This window comes from Salvelinus sp. IW2-2015, linkage group LG4q.2 (assembly GCF_002910315.2).
Source record: "Salvelinus sp. IW2-2015 linkage group LG4q.2, ASM291031v2, whole genome shotgun sequence".
Taxonomy (NCBI): Eukaryota; Metazoa; Chordata; class Actinopteri; order Salmoniformes; family Salmonidae; genus Salvelinus; species Salvelinus sp. IW2-2015.
The window spans coordinates 21,183,263-21,201,676 of NC_036843.1; the positions used below are offsets into that span (position 1 = coordinate 21,183,263).

At 41.6% G+C, this 18,414-nt stretch overlaps 1 protein-coding gene across 1 annotated transcript in view; it reads left to right on the plus strand.

Moving 5' to 3' along the window:
• Positions 1-12,301, plus strand: part of LOC111962998 (neuronal PAS domain-containing protein 3-like) — a 357,900-nt gene extending 345,599 nt beyond the window's left edge. Inside the window, 3 exon segments of the mRNA XM_023986223.2 lie at positions 482-629; positions 6,005-6,120; positions 6,845-12,301. Of these exon segments, the coding sequence (XP_023841991.1) occupies positions 482-629; positions 6,005-6,120; positions 6,845-8,286 (1,706 nt within the window). The 3' untranslated portion in view covers positions 8,287-12,301.
• Positions 12,302-18,414: the final 6,113 nt, after the last annotated feature.

An 18,414-nucleotide genomic window follows, 5' to 3' on the forward strand; every position in this document is an offset into this window, starting at 1 on the left:
GTGTGTTCTGTTTCTATCCTGAAATCACACACCTAAAGAGTTATATCTTTACCTTTGTTACAACTGGTGTATATTTCACCATGATGTACTAATTTATTCATAAGTGGTCCCGATTGACTCTCATTCATTCCGTATTAAGTATGTATTGTTCCCTCATCGTTGGTTTCACACACACTGTCCTCTGAGGTATTTAATAGTGTAACCTGTGCAGCATCTCCGTTCCTGTTTTAGCCAGTCAGAGAACTTGATTAATGAAGGTAGCTAGAGCAGAGAGCAGCACAGCCCCTCACACAGCTGTTGGATGCCACCTGATGGTCTCTCTCCTTTCTTTCTTTCTTTCCTCCCCTCTATCCCTCTTACTGTATCTATTGTCCTCTTCTCCTCTCTTCTCTTTGCTCACTCCCCTGTACTTTCCTCTCTCCTCTGTCCTCCCCCTACCTCCTCTCCCCTTCTCTCTACTCTCTCCTCTCTCCACCCCCAGTGATAAACAAGGGCCAGTGTGTGACCAAGTACTACCGCTGGATCCAGAAGAACGGTGGGTACATCTGGATCCAGTCCAGTGCCACCATCGCCATCAATGCCAAGAACGGCAATGAAAAGAACATAATCTGGGTCAACTACGTACTCAGGTAAGGCTGGGCCCCATCTGTGAACCACCCAACACATGACAGCCAGGCAGTGCAGTCTGCTTCCAAAATGGCACCCTTTTCCATGTGTAGTACACTACTTTTGATCAGGCCCATAGGGTCCTGGTCAAAAGTAATGCACTATACTGTATAGGGAATGGGATGCCATTTGGGAAAGCACACACAGTCAGCTACACCAGGAAGCAAACACAAGTGAACATAAGATTGGTCATTCATTTTCATTAAATATGCTATTTTTATTTTTACCATTTTAGTATTTTAACAAGGTGTACATTCTTCTTGTCAATACAATTTTTATCAAATGGTTTACGCATAGTTGTAGTACCTATTCTATAGCAACTTCTTTGTCAAAATAGGATAATGGCATACAGTACCAGTCAAAAGTTTGAACACCCTTACTCATTCCAGGATTTTTCTTTATTTTTACTATGTTCTACATTGCAGAATAATAGTGAAGACATCAAAATTATGAAATAACTCATGGAATCATGTAATAACCAAAAAAGTTTTAAACAAATCTAGTAGCCACCCTTTACCTTGATGACAGCTTTGCACACTCTTGGCATTCTCTCAACCAGCTTCATGAGGTAGTCACCTGGAATATATTTCAATTAACAGGTGTGCCTTGTTAAAAGTTAATTTGTGGAATTTCTTGCCTTCTTAATGTGTTTGAGCCAGTCAGTTGTGTTGTGACAAGGTAGGGATGGTATACAGAAGATAGCCCTATTTTGTAAAATACCAAGTTCATATTATGGCAAGAACAGCTCAAATAAGCAAAGAGAAATTACAGTTTATGTCAGAATCTCCCTAGGAGAGGTGGGTGTGGAGACAGGCGCAGGAGAGCAAGAATTCCAAGAAGGGCGTTTATTTTACTGGTCCACCAAAACAAAAGGTACAGGACCACAAAAGCAGCCACAAGAAAACAGGAACGCAGTCTAGTAAAAAACAGAGGAACACACTCCTCTACTAAACTAACGTGCGGGAAAAACAGTCCCGTGAAAATAAACCTGCTTAACAGTAAAAAACGCAACCCAAGCCAACGACAGTAACACAAACAATCCCGCACAAAACCTAGCGGGTAGGGCGAGATTAAATACCCCACTGAATAGCTTTAACTAGACACAGGTGAACACAAGACAGACAAAACCAAACGAAAAAGAAAAGGGATCGGTGGCAGCTAGTAGGCCGGCGACGACGACCGCCGAGTGCCGTCCGAACAGGGAGAGGAGCCACCTTCGGTGGAAGTCATGACAGTTTAAGACATGATTTCTTTAAGACATGAAGGTCAGTCAATCCGAAAAATGTCAAGAACTTTTAAAGTTTCTTAAAGTGCAGTCACAAAAAACATCAGGCGCTATGATGAAACTGGCTCTCATGAGGACCGCCACAGAAAAGGAAGACCCAGAGTTACCTCTGCTGCAGAGGATACGTTCATTAGAGTTACCAGCCTCAGAAATTGCAGCCCAAATAAATGCTTCACAGAGTTCAAGTAACAGACACATCTCAACATCAACATCAACTGTTCAGTGGAGACTGTGTGAAACAGGCCTTCATGGTCGAATTGTTGCGAAGAAACCACTACTAAAGGACACCAATAAGAAGAAGAGATTTGCTTGGCCCAAGAAACACAAGCAATGGACATTATAGACAGGTGGAAATCTGTCCTTTGGTCTGGTGAGTCCAAATTTGAGATTTTTGTTTCCAACCTCCGTGTCTTTGTGAGACGCAGAGTAGGTGAACAGATGAACACAGCATGTGTGGTTCCCACCATGAATCATGGAGGAAGAGGTGTGATGGTGTGGTGGTTCTTTGCTGGTGACACTATCAATGATTTATTTAGAGTTGATTTATTTAGAGGCACACTTAACCAGCATGGCTACCACAGCATTTTGCAGCGATACGCCATCCCCATCTGGTTTGCACTTAGTAGGACTATTGTTTGTTTTTCAACAGGACAATGACCTAAAACACACCTCCAGGCTGTGTAAGGGCTATTTGAAGTGATGGAATGCTGCATCAGATGACCTGGCCTCCACAATCAACCGACCTCAACCCAATTGAGATGGTTTGGGATGAATTGGACCGCAGAGTGATGGAAAAGCAGGCAACAAGTCCTCAGCATTTGTGGGAACTCCTTCAAGACTGTTGTAAAAGCATTCCTCATGAAGCTGGTTGAGAGAATGCCAAGAGGGTGCAAAGCTGTCATCAAGGCAAAGGGTGGCTACTTTGAAGAATCTCAAATATAAAATATATTTTGATTTGTTTAACACTTTTTTGGTTACTACATGATTCCATATGTGTTATTTCATAGTTTTTATGTCGTCACTATTATTCTACAATGTAGAAAATAGTACAAATAAAGAAAAAACATGGAATGAGTAGGTGTGTTGAAACTTTTGACAGGTACTGTATACAGTTGAAGTCAGAAGTTTGGAGTCAGAAGTCAGAAGTTTGGAGTCATTAAAACTTGTTTTTAAACCACTCCACAAATTTCTTGTTAACAAACTATAGTTTTGGCAAGTCGGTTAGGACGTCTACTTTGTGCATGACACAAGTAATTTTTCCAACAATTGTTTACAGACAGATTTTTTCACTTATAATTCACTGTGTCACAATTCCAGTGGGTCAGAAGTTTACATACACTAAGTTGACTGTGCCTTTAAACAGCTTGGAAAATTCCAGAAAATTATGTCATGGCTTTAGAAGCTTCTGATAGGCTAATTGACATCATTTGAGTCATTTGGAGGTGTACCTGTGGATGTATTTCAAGGCATACCTTCAAACTCAATGCCTCTTTGCTTGGCATCATGGGAAAATCAAAAGAAATCAGCCAAGACCTCAGAAAAGACATTGTAGACCTCCACAAGTCTTGTTCATCCTTGGGAGCAATTTCCAAATGCCTGAAGGTACCACATTCATCTGTACAAACAATAGTACGCAAGTATAAACACCATGGGACCACGCAGTCGTCATACCACTCAGGAAGGAGACGCATTCTGTCTCCTAGAGATGAACGCACTTTGCTGCGAAAAGTGCAAATCAATGCCAGAACAACAGCAAAGGACCTTGTGAAGATGCTGGAGGAAACAGGTACAAAAGTATCTATATCCACTGTTAAACGAGTCCTATATTGACATAACCTGAAAGGCCGCTCAGCAAGGAAGAAGCCACTGCTCCAAAACCGCCATAAAAAAGCCAGACTAAAGTTTGCAACTGCACATGGGGACAAAGATCGTACTTTTTGGAGAAATGTCCTCTGGTCTGATGAAAAAATAGAACCTTTGGCCATAATGACCATCGTTATGTTTGGAGGAAAAAGGGGGAGGCTTGCAAGCCGAAGAACACCATCCCAACCGTGAAGCACGGGGGTGGCAGCATCATGTTGTGGGGGTGCTTTGCTGCAGGAGGGACTAGTGCACTTCACAAAATAGATGGCATCATGAAGAAGGAATATTTTGTGGATATATTGAAGCAACATCTCAAGACATCAGTCAGGAAGTTAAAGCTTGGTCGCAAATGGGTCTTCCAAATGGACAATGACCCCAAGCAAACTTTCAAAGTTGTGGCAAAATGGCTTAAGGACAACAAAGTAAAGGTATTGGAGTGGCCATCACATAGCCCTGACCTCAATCCTATAGAAAATGTGTGGGCAGAACTAAAAAAGCGTGTGCGAGCAAGGAGGCCTAAACACCTGACTCGGTTACACGAGCTCTGTCAGGAGGAATGGGCCACAATTCACCCAACTTATTGTGGGAAGCTTGTGGAAGGCTACCCGAAACATTTGACCCAAGTGAAGCAATTTAAAGGCAATGCTACCAAATACTAATTGAGTGTATGTAAACTTCTGACCCACTGGGAATGTGATGAAAGAAATAAAAGATGAAAGAAATCATTCTCTCAACTATTATTCTGACATTTCACATTCTTAAAATAACGTGGTGATCCTGACCTAAGATAGGGAATTTTAACTAGGATTAAATGTCAGGAATTGTGAAAAACTGAGTTTAAATTATTTGGCTAAGGTGTATGTAAACTTCCGACTTCAACTGTATCTGCCAGTATTAGTTTGCTCTAAGGCACTGTTAATGAAATGCGTTTTTGCCATTGGCACCATTGAATTGATCATTGCAGAATTATCACTGCATCCTAAAGTGATTGAGATGTTATTGTAATTTTAGATCCAGATACACACACAAAAGCTGTTTTTCCAAGGAGTTGCTAAATATTGAATTTAGCTGCCAGCACAAAAAGGAACCCTTCTCTCATGAACTGTAATAGATTTATCTTCTCAATATCCTTCCAAATTTCTCCTCACCTCTGCGGGCCCATAGAGCAGCTGTGAGAGCCAGAGAGTTAGGAGCTTTGCTTTAGGGACAGCTGGGTCAATCAGAACACTAGGAGAATGTCAAACGCTGTGTTCTCTGCAGTCCCTGGCAGCGATATGCTCTAAATGATTATCTTTTGGCAAAGAAAATGAGCATGGTTACATGCACACAATAATGCGATTATTGTGGATAGTCAGATGAATATAATAGTGGCACTGATAAATGCAGAAAATTGACAATCAAAATAAATGTTCTACCACAGTTAACATGTTTTTTTGGGGAATCACATTTGATTCTGAGTTCAGACATATAAAGTTTGTATTTGATTCTGAGTTCAGACATATAAAGTTTGTATGTGAAAACTACTTGTAAGATGCGTACATTGTTGTTCTGAACTTCACTGGCGCTAAAGAGGGAGGCTCTCGGCTGGTGCTAGCACATGTGCAGATCAAATACACCACTGGAATGATGATTAAGGTGTTTACATGTCCTGCTCAGAAAAGCAGGTGTTTTAATCGGCATATGCTTAATTCAATTTTGACCTTGCGCCGATTAAGATTTTACCTTTATTTAACTAGGCAAGTCAGTTAAGAACAAATTCTTATTTTCAATGACAGCCTAGGAACAGTGGGTTAACTGCCTTGTTCAGGGGCAGATCGACAGAATTTATACCATGTCAGCTCGGGGATTCGATCTTGCAACCTTTACAGTTTTGAGTTCAACGCTCTAACTACTAGGCTACCTGCCGCCGAGTTAAATTAAGTGTTTACACGACTATTGCATAATCTGCCAAATGCAATAATCCATTTAATATCTAATTATTTGTGTGTATTTCAAAGCACTCATTGGCTTTCTCTTCCTCTGGTTGTCTCTATTGTCTGTTCCTGAAGTAATCCAGATTGTAAAGACTTCTGGTTGTCTCTATTGTCTTTTCCTGCAGTAATCCAGATTATAAAAACCTCTGTGTTGTCTGTTCCTGCAGTAATCCAGATTATAAAGATTTTTGGTTGTCTCTATTGTCTGTTCCTTCAGTAATCCAGAGTACAAGGACACGCCCATGGACATCGCCCAGCTACCCAACCTTCCAGAGAAAGCCTCAGAGTCTTCAGAGACATCCGACTCTGAGTCCGAGTCCAAGGACAACTCTGGTACGGTACCATCAATCAATCAATAAATCAATATAAGGGTATTGATAAAACCCTTTTTACATCAACAGTTGTCACAAAGTTCTTTACAGTATAACCTGGCCTAAACTCCCTAAGAGAAAGCATACCTTGTATTATACTGTGGCCATCCATGGAGAAAGAGGAGAAAAGCCCTCATCATTAGTTTGAGGAAAATGTTCAATTAAACATATTCAATGGAGTACCGCCAAGGGGGCAGGAGGGGAGAGGAGAGGATGATTTTGGGTGACAGTCTGAGGAAAGAGACAGCATATTGGCCATTGGCACCAGGCCTCCCTCAGTGCCCCCTATGCCAGCGGGCATGGTGAGGGTTGTGGCCCAGGCCAGCTGCTGCTGGGTAGAGTTGTCCTCCTCACTCTGACAGTACGGTTGGAGAGCACCACTGCTCCAGTATCCAGGGGGTGATCGGTGCCAAGCCAACACACCAGGCACCAGACAGACAGACGTTATTATAACTGCAGTAGAACACAGTGGTGGAGTAAATAAGTAAAATATTCTAATTGAGTGGTAAAGGGAATATTCCATATATCTCTCTATAGCAAAATACTGAACATTAAAAAGATCTTAATGAAGGGCATGAAAGATTATTTCATTTGTAGTGGTTATTTTGGACAGATATTTATACAGTATACATGGCTTTTTTTGAGTGCTGTTGAAGTCTGTATACTAAACGGAACCTTTCTCTCAGACGACAACGAGAACTCCAAGTGGGACAGGAAGGGGAACCAGACTGAGAACACAGAGGACCCGGAGACAGACAGTAAAAAGCAGCAGCAGGGCCAGTCATCCTCAGAGCAGGAGATGAGGCATCAGGAGGAGGGAGACAGCTCCTCCAACCCAGAGAGCCAGGAGAGCGAGGACGATCTGGAGCCCAGCGACTGTGAGGTGGAGACCAAGGAGGGCAGACTGGGCCGGCTGGAGGACCTGCACATCAAGGTGGAGCACTACGGAGACGGAAACGGAGGGGTGGACCTGCACGACTCGCCGTCCTCCTCTGAAGAAGAGGAAGATGATGATGACGATAAGGAACATGACGACAGCTTCAAAGACTGTGACAGCGCCACCGAGACTCTCGCCGCCCCCGCTGCCAGTAAGCAGCAGAAACGTAAGAAGAGGAGGAAAAAGCAGAAATGGGACGGTAGTCGTACTAAACGCCTGTGCCTCTCCTCTGCCACCCCCAGCTCTAACACCTTTGTTGGGGCTGTCCCCCTCCTGCCGCCCCCCTCCCCTGCCAGTGCCTCTGTGCTCAAGATCAAAACGGAAATGTCCGAGCCCATCAACTTCGACAATGACAGCATCATCTGGAACTACCCACCCAACAGAGAGATCTCCAGGAATGAGTCTCCCTACAGCATGACGAAGCCCGTCCCAGCCCACGATACCTTCCCCTCCCCACAGCCTGGTAGTCTGCAGGTCTCCATCCCAGACTCAGTGCTCACTCCCCCAGGAACAGAGGGGGGCAGTGGGGGTGCAGGTACCAGGAAGGGCGTACCCCCCTCCTTCAGCGGTTATAGCAGCGCCCCCTCCTCGGCCTCCAGCGCCGCCAGCCTGGCCCCTCCCTCCGGCTCTGGATCCTCCTCCGACCCCCTGTCCCCGCCCCTCTCGGCCTCGCCGCGCGACAACCAGCAATGTCAGAGCACCCCCACCACGTCCGGCTCCTCCCTGCTGTACACCAGCGACCTGGAGGCCCTGCAAAGGCTGCAGGCCGGGAACGTGGCGCTTCCACTGGTCCAGCGGGTCACCGGCACCCTCGCCACGACCAGCACTGCTGCCTCACGGGTCTACACCACTGGCACCATCCGCTACGCCCCTGCCGACGTCACTCTGGCCATGCAGGCAGGCGCCAACCTGCTACCCCACAATGTGGCCCATACTATGAACTTTGTGGATGTCAACGGTAGCCCCAGCTTCGGCATTGACCCCAAGACGCCCATGGAGATGCTGTATCATCACGTCCACCGGCTCAACATGGCTGGCCCTTTTGGGGGTACCATGTCCGGCGCCAGCCTCACCCAGATGCCAGCAGCCAATGTATTCACCACCGCCGAGGGACTGTTCTCCACTCTTCCATTCCCTGTCTACAGTAACGGGATACACACCACACAAACTCTGGAGCGCAAAGATGATTAGAGCAAAACACCAAGACCATATTACTGTGTTCAACTGTCAAAGACTCTTTGAGGCATAAGACTGTGTTTCAAGTGGAAAATAAATATATTCTAGCATTTTGAATTTGAGCAATTGAGCTTGTGTACTAGAAATGAATGGCTCCATGTCTTTCTATCCTTTTCTCTCTATTGACTCCCAATCTATCAATATCTTGTCCTCTTCTTGCTCCTCTTACAGTACTATCAATTATATTTTCTCTGATCAAACTAAACTGACTATTGTTTATTGTAAAGAATTCATTTTTGTCTACAGAGAATTCATATTACCGTTAGTCTCCTACTGGAGTCTTGGGTGACCTACTTTTTATTTGAGTTGATTATGTTGCATCTTTATGAAGATGTCTATTGTATTTAAAGAGTGATGGTGGAAGATATATTTCTATGGAAAGAAACCCTTGGATGGTTTTGCTTCATATCTTGATGTGATTACGGTTGACTATGACAAAAGGATGTTACTCTGTTTGACATTGTCATAGAAATAACCTTAAGAAATACGTTTTAAGGTTAGATCATAATAAGGGTATAGTAGTTTATTTTATAATTCATTTTGTTTCTTTTTTATAGAACAGATTTAACTTGCAAATCAAGCATTAAAAAAAGCAATTTTAGCAGGGTATTTGCCTGTGAATAGAATGTTATAAATCCCAGGACTTTGGAACAAGTACAGGTCAGTACGAGATACAAGTATTCCCCCGGTTCCATTTCCTTGGTTATGTCTCAAATGGCACCATATTCCTTATATATTGCATTACTTTTGACCAGGGCACATAGGGCTCTGGTCAAAAGTAGTGCACTATTTAGGGAATAGGATGCCATTTGGAACGCACTCATCCTCTGCAGATCCATGGTGCTACTGTTCCATCAAGTTACTACCCTCCTTCAGCGGGCTGATGTAGGTTCTTCTGTTCCACAGCTCTCTCACAGAGATGAGTGATTGAGTGACAGCTGGGGAGAGTCAAACCTCTAATCAACATATTTTCGTGTTCATTACTACTCCCCTCAGTCAAGTTCAAGGGCTCAATCAGATTGGGCCTGAAGGATAGAATATACCTATATGGAGCAGGTTGATTTTGTTTGTATTTTTTGAAAACTAGATCACTTTCTAGTCTCAGTGTAACAGAGGCTAATTTGCATCATTGACTTGAAAAATGAATGTTTAACTTTGACTGGCTTCTGTCAGTTGTTTTTTCTACTCTACCCTTCCTCTTTCTTTTACATCCTAAACCTCACTACTATCAACGTCAGTCTCCCAAATCCGTTCTTCCATCAGCTATTGTCCGATTCCTGAAATCACATATCAAGGAGATTGTAATAAAGACATGCGTTTCAATCAAAACGGAATATGTTTTTGGAAAAATCACATTCCCTCATTTTTCTCTGTTGCCAAAAAAGTTATCTCACAGTTTGGTGTTAAGAACACTGTGATTGCTGTTTTAAAAAAAATTATAAAATGGAAAAACTGTCACTTAATCTTTTGACAGCCGTCCATCAAGTAATCTATTACCAAGCGTGATAACTGTAAACGTGTACAATGTGTAAGTGTCACTGGCTGTCAGTCTCCATAGCGATTTCAGTGTGTGTTACTATATGCAGTATTACTGAGCTGATGTAGCTGTTTTGTCCTTTGTCTTCTCTGTGCTTTATCTGTAGTCTGGGGTTGGACAGGGAACGTGTGTAACCCTCTCCTTCTCCTCTGCAGTCTTAGTGAACCCGTGGAGGTTAGTGGATTTCGTGTGGTGGCCTTCCAATGTAGCGTCACCTTTTTGCTGCTTCCTTTTGTCTATATTTCTTTCTGTTTCTGCTGTTTGCTTTGCTGTTGTGTAGTCTACAGACCTCTCTTTCTCTGAGAGATAAAAGACTCTTAACTAGCTCAAAGGTTTAAGGAGCCATTTTTTGCCATTGAGGAATTCTGGGTTTACAGTTTCCAGCTTGCATTTACCTACCCTACAAAAAGCTAAAGTAGCATTTAGATGTATCTTCTAGACTGGAACCATAAAAGCCTCAGTTGTGAAACATTCCCAGAGTCCCTTGTGCTTCTTGTATGCATTGGGTGTATTTCATTGGTTTCCACCAAACCTGTTGACTTCAAGGACCATGCAACTCACAGGACAAAAAGATGATGGTAGTATTTCAGGACAATAAACCATTTTAAAGATTTCTAAAGAAATGAAAATAAAAAATATTTCGCACTATAAATCTATTTTTATAGATGTTTTGGAAATGCATGTTTACTAAGTTGATTGTTAGTTTACTTGATTTCATTTGGTCCAGCAGCTTTGTCTCAACGTTCAGTGTTTTTTAGTCTGTCCAACAAAGGGAGGGGGAGCCTTTGTCTTTTGAACTGAATCAGGCTACTCCCCTACATCAGGAAACAGTGTCTGTAGTTTCTGTGTAGATGTGTTGTTAATCAAATCCAGGTCATGAAATAAATGTTTAAAAAATGAATAAAAAATGAACGTTTGGGGTTGGTTGATTGGAATGCTGGAATGGTTGCAGGGGAGCTTGGTGTCACCACGTGAGATTGATTCTATCCTAGATGTTAGTGTTTTCTATGACGTAGCAAAGCGGGAGGAGACTGTCGGGTCGGGGGCACAGCTCACTTAAAACAGACACTGTGGACGGACCAGGAAATACACCCATATGTTACAACAGCAGGATGAGCTGTTTTAATGTCTTTGTGTTGTGTCAAAATGAATTGCTGGTGATTTAAACTTAAACTAATCTCAGCTACTGTCAGATACATAGTGTTTAAAGTTTAAATATGAAAAATGACTTCATTACCTGTGAAGACTGTGTCTGTGTTTTTAACAATTTCTTGTACAATTATACAGATTATTTTAAGAGAAACCAAGTAGATGAATACTACAGGAGAAGGGGATTCTCTTAGTATCAATGTTAACAGTGTTATAAATTCCAAATACAAACAAATTAAAATATTAAAAAGAGAACTATGGTACATTTATTATTTTTGATTTAGATTTTTTTTGAAGAAAAACAACAACTAACTGAAGCTAACTTTGAGTGCCTGGCTTATTTTGTATATATTTTTTTTAAACATTTTTATTTCCATTTTTTAATAATGCTGCAATTTCAGAAATGTACATACTTCATTTTACAACAGGGTTATTTTATACTTTTGTAGGTTTCCATCCGTTCAAATAAACCTGTCACCATCATCCATGGTTGTTTTCTGTCTGTAACACCTTTTTTACCATCTAACAGGTGCCATATTCATAATAAACTTCTCAAAGATTTGTTAATATCTGGCATAATTTATTTTACGTTCAGCCATGTCAATGAATGCCCTACACCTCAGTAAGCTGCCTCAGTTTTTCTTTCTTTCTGCCTTTCTTGAACAAAATGGTACTGGTCTAATGCTTTTCCTAGTTGGAATCTGTGTACATTGCTGGGACATCCATTCAGGTACTGTATGTTCACACTTAAAAATCCTGCCATAATGGTAGCTATGTCAGACCACAGTCTGGGTTCATTCCCCTCCAATCAGAATACATTGGTCGTTATTTAATGTAGTCTGATTGGTCACATCATTAATCAGAGGGCAGCTAGTACTGGTTGTTACACTACACTGATTTAATTCACATTGTCACTTAGATAAAAGCACACACAGTATTATGTTAGCTCACCCATGGATAAAATAACATTACTGTGATCATGTCCGAAATACTTTAACAACAGGATAAATTAACCGACTATCATCACATGGAACAACACTCACACACACATTATCTTGGACGGACAATCTTACGATCTTGTCAATATCATTGTGGTATAATACCAGTTTAAAGCTGAAACTGTCTTTCAAACTATGTCCTCTACAATGTTTTGTCTCTCATTTTGTTTGCCCAGTATCATATATAGAGAGACGTCTAGTGTAAATGCATCGAAAACAATGAGGTCTTAAGAAATGACATAGTTATCTGCAGATACGTTTGATTTGAGTAATGAGTCAACCATTAGACTAAGGCACCAAGCAGAAGAAAATGTGTAAGAAAAAATGTGAACACTTTCCCCAGATATTGCAGACAAGGCCTGTCTAGAAAAAGGATGCCCAAGCCATCAAATGTCTCTCTATTGGTGTTTTTTTAATGAGCATAATCTGTTAATATCATTTATCATAATGTGATAAATGACTAACTACATCTGTAATAAATGCAGTAAATGATATGATCATTTTGAGTGATTTTCTTCTTTTTTCTTTTAACTCAACTGTTGTTTCGGAAATCTGGTAACTTTCATGTTTCGGAACCTGGTAATAACAATTTTTTAGGTGCTACACCTAGTAAATGAACTGGCCCCCTATGAGAACAGCAAGTCTGACGTTGGTTCCATGATCATTTGAATGCAGGGCCGGCTCCAGGCATAAGCAACATACTTTTTGGAGGGGACTCAGTACGGGTTTCAACCGTAGAGATCCTATTACATTACTAGAGGGGCTATGTCATAAACCATAAAAGTTCCATAATGGGGCAAAAATGGCAGCAATCTTGGTCAGAGAGAAATCCAAAACCAGTCTAATTGGAATACATGGCAGTAGAGGCATAGGTGATGCATTTCCTGCTTTTACTTATGCAGGAAAATAAGAGTAAAGCATGTGATGTATCAGAAATTGTGTAATGGAATTATAGTCAATGTAAACATGTTGTCATATAATTATAAATATAGTTTGTGTTTTATACGTAAAAAAAACAATTGCCTCTAAAATATATGTAAACAGACCATAAATGTCTCAGATTTTGTTTTATTGGAAAGCTGTGAGTGCTATTATATGATACAATATCAGTACTTGTATTTCCAACTTGTCTAAGTCCTATCATCAACTGATTTCAGCCAGTGTACGGCTGTGGATTGACTGCATTGTTTGAATGGAATGTTGACATATTGGCAGTTAATTTGAAAAAGTCATTGGCTGGGGTCTCACTCAGATATCATTAACATGGCATAAGTCATGGCAAAATGTGTAGAATTGCAGGAAATTAGCTTTAAAACTGCAAAAAAATATCTCCACCCCATGCCAAAATGTGTAGAACTGCAGAAAACATGCTTTAAAACTGCAAGCATTTCACTCTGCCCCATGGCAGAGTGGGTAGAATTGCAGGAAATGTGCTTTAAAACTGAAAACATTTCTCTCTGCCCCATTGCAAAATGAGTAGAATTGCATGAAATTGCACATAAAAAATCTCCGTCCATCACAAAATGTGCAGAACTGCAGAAAACTTGATTTAAAACTTTTTTTTAAAGTTATTACTGGGCCAATTAAAAAATGTGTCGAATTACATACAATTTGTTATAAAATTGTCAAAATATCTCTCCGCTTCATAAAAAAATGTGTAGAACTGCAAAAAACTTGCTAGAAAACTGCAAAAATGTATCTCTGACCCATGGCAAAATTAGTAGAATTGCATGAAATGTGTTATAAAATTGCTAAATGTTCTCTCTGACCCATGGCAAAATGTGTAGAACTACAGAAAACTTGCTTTAAAGCTTCAACATTTTCTCTACACCTCATGGCAACATGTGTAGAACTACAAAAAAAATGTGCTTTAAAACAGCAACATTTTCTCTACACCCATTGGCAAAATGTGTAGAATTGCAGGAAATGTCAAATGAAATCTTCTCGCCGCTGTCAAGAGGGGGGCCACAAAAACATTTTGCCCGCTTGGTGGGGGCCCCCAACCAAATCTTGCTTAGGGCTGCCAAAAGGCTGGAGCTGGCCCTATTCGAATGTGAGACCCCTGACTTAAAGGCTGTTTAATATTGAACCCGTTTTGATATGCATGATCAGAGACCTACTGTATATCCATCCTGCCCTGCCTTTCTAAAGTATTCAAAAGCCAAGTGAACAAACAGATCACCGACCATTTAGAATCCCACCGTACCTTCTCCGCTATGCAATCTGGTGTCCGAGCTGGTCACGGGTGCACCTCAGCCACGCTCAAGGCCTAAACGATATCATAACCGCCATCGATAAAAGACATTGCAGCTGTCTTCATCGACCTGGCTAAGGCTTTCGACTCTGTCAATCACCGTATTAACAGCCTTGGTTTCTCTAATGACTGCCTCGCCTGGTTCACTAACTACTCCTGTTGTCTGGACCTCTGGCAGTCTCTATGGGGGTGCCACAGGGTTCATTTCTCGGGCCGACTCTTTTATGTATATATCAATGATGTTGCTCTTGCTACGGGTGATTCTTTGATCCACCTCTACGCAGGCGACACCATTCTTGATACATCTGGCCCTTCTTTGAACACTATGTTAACAAACCTCCAAACGAGCTTCAACGCCATACAACACTCCTTCCGTGGCCTCCAACTGCTCTTAAATGCTAGTAAAACAACATGCATGCTCTTCAATCGATCGCTGCCCGCAGCCGCCCGCCCAACTAGCATCACTACTCTGTACGGTTCTGACTTAGAATATGTGGACAACTATAAATACCTAGGTGTCTGGCTAGACTGTAAACTTTCCTTCCAGACTCATATTAAGCATCTCCAATCCAAAGTTAAATCTAGAATCGGATTCCTTTTTCGCAACAAAACCTCCTTCACTCATGCTGCCAAACAAACATACCCTCGTAAAACTGACTATCCTCCCGATCCTTGGCTTTGGCGATGTCATTTACAAAATAGCCTCTAACACTCCACTCAGCAAATTGGTATCAGTCTTTCACAGCGCCATCCGTTTTGTCACCAGAGCCCCATATACCACCCACCGCTGCGACCTGTATGCTCTCGTTGGCTGGTCCTCTCTACATATTCGTCGCCAAACCCACTGGCTCCAGGTCATCGATAAGTCCATGCTAGGTAAAGCTCCGTCTGACCTAGTGGTCACCATAGCAACACCCACCCGTAGCACTCGCTCCAGCAGGTATATTTCACTGGTCATCCCCAAAGCCAACACCTCCTTTGGCCACCTTTCCTTCCAATTCTCTGCTGCCAATGACTGGAACGAATTGTAAAATTCACTGAAGTTGGAGACTTATATCTCCCTCACAAACTTTAAGCGTCAGCTGTCAGAGCAGCTTACCAATCGCTGCAGCTGTACACAGCCCATCTGTAAATAGCCCATCCAACCAACTACCTACCTCATCCCCATATTTGTTTTTGTTTTTCTGCTCTTTTGCACACCAGTATTTCTACTTGCACATCCTCATCTGCACATATATCACTCCAGTGTAAATTGCTAAATTGTAATGACTTCGACACTATTGGCCTATTTATTGTCTTACCTCGTTACTTCATTTGCACACACTGTATACAGATTTTTCTATTGTGGTATTGACTACGTTTGTTTATCCCATGTGTAACTGTGTTGTTGTTTTTGTCGCACTGCTTTGCTTTCTCTTGGCCAGGTCGCAGTGATAAATGAGAACTTGTTCTCAACTGGCCTACCTGGTTAAATAAAGGCGAAATAAAAAATAAAATAAATATCAGATCACTGTAAATATATTTGTTGAATCAATCAATGGACAGACAGATAACTATATAGACAACACTGACTATGTCAATCTACTCTCTAAGATGTTGTCTTTGTGTCCAACTCCAACTGTTGACCATCTGTCAATCTTCCTGCCATGATCTCAGACAGCAGTGAGGAGAGGTCATATCATAGCAGAAGCGCGATAAGGCTATCCAGACTATTTTAAATATTTTACACTATTTGAAATGAGGGTTATGAAAGATCACAGGGCAGAGAGAAACTATGAATCTGAAGCTTCTCTAATGCCCTGAAGCTGTCCATCTCAGAACTCATCCAACCAGACCAACCTTCTGATTCTGATTTAGAATTTCACAGTGTTCTGTTTGTACACTAGAATAATGGGTGAGCTTTCTAGTGTACAGCTGAAAAAACTGATATATCTGATATATCCACCATTTTAATCAGCAGAGTAAAATCACTACACAAACAGGAGAGCTTAAAATGAAGTTAGTTTTCATTAGTTTCATTGAAATTGAATTGCTTTGTCCCTGGTTACATATTTATATTTCGGTCAAAGTTATGAAGCTCTTCTTGCATTATTCACAATCATCAAGGGACATTGTACATACACATAAAACATAAACCCTAACTATAAGGTGAAAACATGCATCAAATCATGTTAATTTTATTTATGAAAGGAATAGAAATACTCAAACACTGTTGTATGCTTCCGAATTTAAAATGAATTTGATTTTAACACTTTGGTGGCACTTTACAATATGTGTCCCTAATTTATTTACATGGTAGTTACCCTAGATTTTTGAATTATTTTTAGACCACTCAGTTATCTCATTTGTGTTTAAGATTAGTAAGATTAGCAAATCTTTAGAAATGTACAGGAATAAGAGGACCATCACTAGACGCTATTCAATCAATATTGGTAATACAGGGATAATTCATGCAGGCTACTACAGTAGATTCAGAGAGAATGTTTGAATTAATACAAACCTACTGTTGAGTATATTTGTATTGTATTCGTTCAGTGCACCTAGTTACAGGAATTGGTTGAAAAGGGTTTCATGAATTCCCTCCCCTTCTTACTGCATGACATCTCCCCAAAGCGGTAACCACCTTTTATGGGAAAAGAAGCTACACAAGGTGCAAGTGGGACATCTAGTGGGCAAATACATAAGTGCATAACAGACACAGTAAGTTATCAATTATAAACTGGGTGGTTCGAGCCCTGAATGCTGATTGGCTGAAAGCTGTGGTAAATCAGACCGTAATACCACGGGTATGAAAAAACATATATTTTTAATCTTCCAATTAGGTTATTATAACAATAAATTTGAGGTATATGTTGTCTATAGCCACAAACTAATTTTGCCTCAGGGGCAGCATTCAGTCTTCAACAAGGTCCAGGGCCGCGCTGAAAACTCGTATTTACTCGTCAAAATATGCACAAGATAGTCCTCTATTCCATAAGGAATATGGCTAGGGATCAAATCCAATCAAATTGTATTGGTCACATAAACATATTTAGCAGATGTTATTGCGGGTGTAGCAAAATGCTTGTGTTCCTAGCTCCAACAGTGCAGTAGTATCTAACAATTCACAACAATACACACAAATCTAAAAATAAAAGAATGGAATTAAGAAATATATAAATATTAGGATGAGCAATATCGGAGTGGCATTGACTAAAATACAGTAGAATACAGTATATACATAGGAAATGAGTACAGCCTCTAAGGTGAAGGGTTGAAACATGCATGAGAGCACCAAATGTTCCGTAAGACTGTGTGATCACGCTCTCCGCAGCCGATGTGAGTAAGACCTTTAAACAGGTCAACATTCACAAGGCCGCAGGGCCAGATGGATTACCAGGACGTGTACTGCGAGCATGCTCTGACCAACTGGCAAGTGTCTTCACTGACATTTTCAACCTCTCCCTGTCCGAGTCTGTAATACCAACATGTTTTAAGCAGACCACCATAGTCCCTGTGCCCAAGAACACTAAGGTAACCTGCCTAAATGACTACCGACTCGTAGCACTCACGTCTGTAGCCATGAAATGCTTTGAAAGGCTGGTCATGGCTCACATCAACACCATCATCCCAGAAACCCTAGACCCACTCCCATTTTCATACCGCCCCAACAGATCCACAGATGACGCAATCTCTATTGCACTCCACACCGCCCTTTCCCACCTGGACAAAAGGAACACCTAGGTGAGAATGCTGTTCATTGACTACAGCTCAGCGTTCAACACCATAGTGCCCACAAAGCTCATCACTAAGCTAAGGACCCTGGGACTAAACACCTCCCTCTGCAACTGGATCCTGGACTTCCTGGTGGGCCGCCCCCAGGTGGTAAGGGTAGGTAACAACACATCCGCCACACTGATCCTCAACACAGTGGCCCCTCAGGGGTGCGTGCTCACTCCCCTCCTGTACTCCCTGTTCACTCATGACTGCATGGCCAGGCACGACTCCAACACCATCATTAAGTTTGCCGATGACACAACAGTGGAAGGCCTGATCACCGACAACGATGAGAACGACGAGACAGCCTATAAGGAGATCAGAGACCTGGCCGTGTGGTGCCAGGACAACAACCTTTCTCTCAACATGATCAAGACAAAGGAGATGAT